This window comes from Otolemur garnettii, unplaced genomic scaffold (genome assembly GCF_000181295.1).
Source record: "Otolemur garnettii isolate 467f Iridium unplaced genomic scaffold, OtoGar3 scaffold00066, whole genome shotgun sequence".
Classification (NCBI taxonomy): domain Eukaryota; kingdom Metazoa; phylum Chordata; class Mammalia; order Primates; family Galagidae; genus Otolemur; species Otolemur garnettii.
In genome coordinates, this window is record NW_003852461.1 from 6,888,399 (window position 1) to 6,895,238 (window position 6,840).

The window sequence follows — 6,840 nt, forward strand, 5'->3', positions numbered from 1 at the left end:
CTACTTAGTATTAAGACATTGTTAATACTTTGCTTTTTCTTATAATGGGGAAGTCCTTCCTAGAATAATGACTAGGGGAAGGTATAAAACCTTCCAAAAATGGGGCGGCGCCTGCGGCTCCGAGGAGCAGGGTGCTGGCCCCCTATGCTGGAGGTGGTGGGTTCCAAACTCAGCCCTGGCCAAAAACTGCAAAAAAAAAAAAAAAAAAAATCCAAAAATGATGTGTTTACACTACTATATACCAGGCACTGGAGAATTCACAGAATTTATCATGTTTTTTTACTATATGGAGTTGTGGGATTTGCAAAAACATAGGTTGATTACCAAGGTAGAAAAAAATCAGACATGCAATATTAATAATAAGCTTTATTAGCATAAGAGGAAATTTTAAATGACTGGATTTTTGCCACATCAGAAGAGAAAACCTAGTTTTCCTGGTCATCATGAGCTGTTATGAGCAAGCATGATAGCCAGAAACCAAGCCCAAATCAAATGCATCTACCATAGCGACAGCGGCCTCAGCGCTGACAACGCCTGTGCCCCTCACTCGGGCTGGGGAGAGACAGGTAGGTAAGACAGTCTAGGTAAGAAAGGAGACAGGGAAACGTCTGCTCTCACAATATGGGCTTGTTCTCACAGCTCCTTTAAGTACCGCAGAGCTGGCTCCAGGAGCATATCTTCTCCTGAACGAAATCTCCGCAAGGCCTGGTCGATTTTCCGAGGGCTCAGGGACAGGTTGTAAATGTGATTGTAGTTGTGAATGAGACGTCGAGCTCGTTCCCTCTCCAGGACTCCTGTGATAGGACGCGGTGGGTGGAAAGGTTTTTTTTGTTGTTTGTTTGTTTTTAAAGAGGAAGGGGGAAAACAGAAAACTTAGGTTAGCTTGGACTGCCACTCAAGTGAAAAGTAAATGCTATTAAGAACATTTAGCAACTTCAAGCTTCTTAAAAATCAAGTGACACCGTAAAAGAATATCTGTGGTCCTGGATACACACCATGGATGTCAGGAATAACATGAAGTTGATTAGAGGGGTAGGAAATGAGATGGGGAGATGGAGTACAAACAGATCTATAGATTATGCTAAAGCAATTTAACTTGGTTTTTGTAGCTGAGGTCACCTTTTAAAACAGGGTGACTGCTAAAAGAAATTCCTAATTGTTCTGGTTTCTTTTTATTGCAGTATCCAAATAAGTGCCTAAATATGCAGGGTTTAAACAGCTTATTTTTTAATCCATTCTGGAAATATATTTATAGACCTCCTCCGTGTCCACGGGGATTGGGTCCAGGATCCCCATGGATCTACAAACACTCAAGTCCCTAATATAAAATGGCATAGAATTTGCATATCACCTATGCGTGTCCTCCAGTATACTTTAAATCATCTCTAGATTACTTAGGTACCTAATACAATGCAAATGCTAGGTAAATAGTTGTGCTGTATTTTTATTTGCATTTTCATTGTTGTATTGTTTTTATTAAAGTTTTTTCGAGTGTTTTTGGTCTGTGGCGGGTCGAATCCACAGGTGCAGAATGTGTGAATACAGAGGGCAGACTGTGTGGCGTGCCTCTCCCCTGCGTGCTGTGTGATCACAAGGAAAGCATCTCACTTCTAATGGCTCAGATCGGCACCTGCGTAACAGAGATGATGGCGCACCTGATTCCTGTAGGATATGCTCTGGTACCCACATGACATATATGCCAATACCAATGTTGGTATACTTTCTGTGCTAAGATTAGGAAGATTTTGATTGTTGCGGAGAGGGGTTTCAGTATACATCATGGCATCATCAAAAATCAATAACTTGTTCAAAAGCCCCTAATTGTGAGTCCATCTGTGTCAGATACTATGCTTGGGAATACAGAAAATTTAAAGAATTGATCTGTCACCCACAGACGCTCCCTGACCAATTGGGGAGATAAGTTATGCAGACAATTAACTAGAGTGCAAGAAAAATAGGAATAATCAGCTGGGCATGGAGGTGGGCTACCGACATTTATATATAAAATGTACTATGCCTCAGGAACTGCTCCAAGCATCTTGCCAATATTAATTCATTGAATTCTCACAACAACCCATTTTGCAGAGGGAGAAACTGAGGTCGGAGACAGTAAGTCTCTTGGTTGTCTTGGGTTTACCACACTATCACACTGTGGGACAAGGGGAGAGATTGCCTCAAGTCGGGATTGTATTGTTTCCTACAAATGTTCCTTGAATTACAGGGAACGATGAAAAGCTTTTCCTTGTCTTTTACAGGGACAAAAGACACATCTCTTGTAGGTGGCTCTTTTCCTAGTCTTTACCTGTGCTGACTGTAAGAGTGATAGTGAAACTCTTTCTCAAAGAATCCAGAGGCAGTGCCTCGGTCACTTTGTACAAAGCCGCTACTAGTCTGTTAGGAGTATACAGTCGTGGATACTGGCCATCTCGGATTAAGCTTGTTTGAATGTGCGAGGACCTCTGAGCACCTCTGAGCACCGTGCCCCCATGAACTGCTCTCCAACGGGTATTCTGAACAGAGCGCTACAGACAGGCGTGGTCTGAGCAGAGGTGATTCTGTTCTATTATTTTCTGGTCTATTCCTCTTTGCTTACTGCCTATATATTGTCTTATTAGAATGTGATCTTTTCCTCCACATAAATATCATCCTTCAAGTGGGACAACTGCATCTTTGAAGTTCTCGGGATGGCGACGCTGCTTCCAGGTTGGCCTAGGTTTGTTTCCTCTGGAAATTTCCCCAGTCCTGCTTCATGGACTTTGGAACAAGTTTCTGACTGTGAGACCTTCGGGAAGTTACTTTAACTTTCGAGACTCAGTTTCTTCCACTTTAAAATAGGGACAAGTAGCTGGGCATGGCTGCAGGCAGCAGTAGTCCCAGCTACACAAGAAGCTGAGGCTGGAGGATTCCTAGGGCCCAGGAGTGTGAGGGTATGGTGCGCCATGACCCTGCCTGTGAAGAGCCACTGCTCTCCAGCCTGGGCCAATAGTGAGTCCCTGGCTCTATATAAATAAATAAGATGTGATAATGAAATTGTATGCAAATTGGTCGGGCAAGGTGGCTCATACCTGTAATCCTAGCACTCCAGGAGGCCGAGGTGGGAGGATCCTTTGAGCTCAGGAATTTGAGACCAGCCTGAGCAAGAGCGAGTCTCCATTTCTACTAAAAATATAAAAACTTGCTGGATGTCGTGGTTGGCCCAATTAAGTACCTGTAGTCCCAGGTACTTGGAAGGCTAAAGATTGAGCCTTCCAAGATTGAGGCCAGAAGATTGCTCAAGCCCAAGAGTTTGATGTTGCTGTGACCTATGTTGATGCCACTACACTCTACCCAGGGTGACAGAGTGAAACTCTGTCTCTAAAAAAATAAAGTGTAAAACAATAAAACATTCCTTTGACATAGTATGCAGTACTAATAAGCACTCATGCATGTCAAGTATTACTATAGGATAATTATAATAATTATATAATTTACATTATTTAAAATACATAAGACTATTTTAATATTAAGAAATTATTAAAACATATATTTACATTTTTAATAATTAGAAATAATTAAGATATATAAAATTTAGTGTATGTGACAATTAAAAGTTAAATGTAAAAAAATAGATCTAGGAATCATAGGTATACGATATCTCTTAAGCTTTGCCATTGACACAGGAGTCTCAGAATCAAACAAAAGTCCACTGGCTGAAATTTGTATCTGTCCAATTTACTTCGTCATTAGGGGATGCCCAGAACAGCTGCATGAAGTAAGCCTCACAATCCATCTTAGCACTGGGAAGCCTGTCTTTTCCAACCACAACAAAGAGAGAGAAATAATAACTCCTTTAACACCCACTTCAGTCTACAGGTTACAAAGAACCTTCAGATCCCTTCCTTGGTGGTCTTTTTTCACATCTGGGAGGTGCGTTTTATTATTATCAATCTTATTTTATAAAAGAGGAAACAGGCTCAGGGGAATGTGAGTGACTGGCTTTTAGGGATCAGTGATTGGTGGGGTCTGGACTTGAATCTAAGTCTTCTGATTAAGAATAACAAAACAAAACAGAACCAGTAAAACCTGAACTCTTTCTAGTATGTCGTGAGACTCAGTGTGGCAGGAAGTCAGACAGAGCTGGGTTTGAACTGTGGCTTAACTTCCTACTGACCATTATTTTATCACCTTGAACTTGGCTTTCTCCTCTGTACATAAGGATGCTAATCCCTTCTGCATGTGGTTAATGTGACAATTTAGCATTGCAGCACAGTAGGTCCAGGCCTGTGAAGACAGTGTCCTTTAAGGCTCGCATTGCATTCTGCCTCCTTGAACTCTAAAATATTTTCTATTTAGCTTTTAGTTCACTGGGAAAATTCCAAATGCATCATTTGCCCAGACATTTATCTCAGCCACTCTTTTTTTTTTTTTCTTTAGAAAACATGACCAGTTATTCACGGTCATTCCTTATCCCTTCTCCTCAAGGCTATTTTCTTGACAACCCTCATTAGGGAGTGAGCACAGTAGGTTCCCAGAAACACTGATTTGATGATGGATGGTCTGCCCTCATCCTGGATGAAGAACAGCCTGGCCTACATATTTCCTCGCACAAAATAAAGAGCAGTGATTCATCCGTGGGCAAAGTAGGTATCATCTACTTGGCATCTGGAATGGGGCCATGGTGGTCTGCTGAATACTGTGGTTCCCAAACCAACCAAGTGACCTGAGTTAGTCCTTCTTCCCTCATTAAAGAAAGTTGTGGATGTTTTCCGATCTGGCTGACACATTCCTTGGCTGTTGAGGAACGAATGAATTTCATAGAAACAGAGAAAACAGACATAAATAGTGAAGAGGCCATGAGAACGGCATCTCAGATCCCAGAATCTGCCTTCCAAGTCAACAAGCTCTGTTTTGACTCAGAACAGTTCAGAAGTATGAGAAGGGGCCCAGTCTTTGGGGGAATCTCTTAGCAACTAGGTTTATGACCCGTCATCTATCATCCAAACCCAGTATGTTTCTTTAGAAATGTCTTTTCCTGTTTTTTTAATTTTGTTTTCTTTTCCTTTGTAACCCTATCATCACTCTCCTACTCCTGGCATGAATACCCAGACTTAGGGTTATTTGAATAACCTAGTAATTTCCTTTCCCCAGTATCTTCCCTCAGCAATCCTCCACTTTCCTTATGTTCTGCACTGGATGGGACTTTGGTGGACAGTGGGCAGAGAATGAAGCCTCATCCTAGCCCCAAGATTTACAGCAGGGTCCAACTCTACCACGCATCCTACATGAACCCCCGACCCGTCTTGCTCCCCCTGCTTCTCCCTCATACTTATTCTCACCTTCTAACCTTTGGAGAAGATGGAGTCAGATTTGGAATGACCTGTCCAGCCATCCAAAGTCTCCCTGGCCTCAGGTCTCAGTTCAAGCTCTCTCCCTTGGAGTGCGCTCTCAGTACCCCGAGCTCACATGAGAAGATGAGCTTCCTTTCACCTCTTCTGTCGTTCCTTTTCACTCTTTAATTCCCATTTGTGCCTTCAGTTATAATACTTTACTATACTCTCTCTCTCTCTTCTTTTATTTTTTGGCCGGGGCCAGGTTTGAACCCGCCACCTCTGGTATATGGGGCTGGCGCCCTATTCCTTTGAGCCACAGGTGCCGCCCCACACTCTCTTTTTATTTTATTTTATTTTTTTTGGTGGCATTGAACTCTCACCAGTCTCCATGTCTTACCTAAGAGTAAGATCTTTGAGGCCAGAGACCCTGTCTCATCCTTCCTGGTTTTCCTCTTGGTCCAACCTCTAATGCAGTGCTAGGCTCATAACAAATTTTGAATAAATAACATTATAACTCATGTGGATGAATCATTCACATAATGTTTACAGGTTTTTCTTCCCTCTCTTTGGCATGATTATTAAAAGTTCTTGGATTTTGTATGGTAGTTCTACATTATGTCCTGTAGAATTCAGTTGCCTTGGAACTTAATTCTAGATTGTAATCCTAGCACTATGGGAGGCCGAGGTGGGTGGACCTCTTGAGCTCAGGAGTTTGAGATCAGCCTGAGCAAAAGTGAGATCCCCTCTCAACTGAAATGAGGAAAACTAGCTGGACGTGGTGGTGGCACCTTTAGTCCCAGCTACTCAGGAGCCTAAGGCAAGAGAATCACTCAAGCCCAAGAATTTGAGGGTGCTAAGAATTATGATGCCATGGCACTTGAGCCTGGGCAACAAAGTGAGACTGTTTCACAAAAAAAAAAAAAAAAAAAAAAATGAATATCAAAAACACAAGAATGAAAAGACGGGCAACTGCGACTGTTCCCTAATTCCTTCTACAGAGTGTTACCCTGCCTGCTAACTGGTCATGAACCACATGAACCACGTTGTGGGAGTCAGGTCAGGGCCATTTCAGTCCGTGCTTCCGAATCTGCTCCCTCTTTCCCATTCTCCACGTCTCTGATCTGGTCCTACACTTCATTCTCTCTCCTTTCCTCTTCTCCTTATTTCATTTCCTCATTGCTCCTGCAGAGTCACCAAGAATCTTTCTGAAGTACAACTTCATCACATCACTCTTCTGATAGTGCCACTCACCATTTTTGAATGACGTCCAAATTCCTCGGGCTGGTATTTAAAACCTTGCAACATCTCCCCCATTCCTTATTTCTTCCTGTGCCATTTGATACTCTTTTGCATGGTCTCTATATCCTATCCAAACCGAAATCCTTGCATGAGCTTCACACATGGCATTTACATCTTTGCTAAAAAAGGCTATTTCGTTCTTCTGTGCCCAAACTGCAGTTGATGTTTAATGACCAATTTAACATTACCAGAGCCTTCCCTGCCCGACGACCTCCCCAGGAGGAAGCTCTCC

The 6,840-nt window shown here is 42.4% G+C and overlaps 1 protein-coding gene across 1 annotated transcript in view; it reads right to left on the reverse strand.

The window, feature by feature from the left end:
• Positions 1–296: 296 nt before the first annotated feature.
• Positions 297–6,840, reverse strand: part of CUNH1orf87 (chromosome unknown C1orf87 homolog) — a 75,456-nt gene continuing 68,912 nt past the window's right edge. The window contains exon 11 of the mRNA XM_003793127.2: positions 297–794. Coding sequence (XP_003793175.1) covers positions 634–794 — 161 coding nt within the window. The 3' untranslated portion in view covers positions 297–633. The remainder of the gene's footprint in view (positions 795–6,840) is intronic.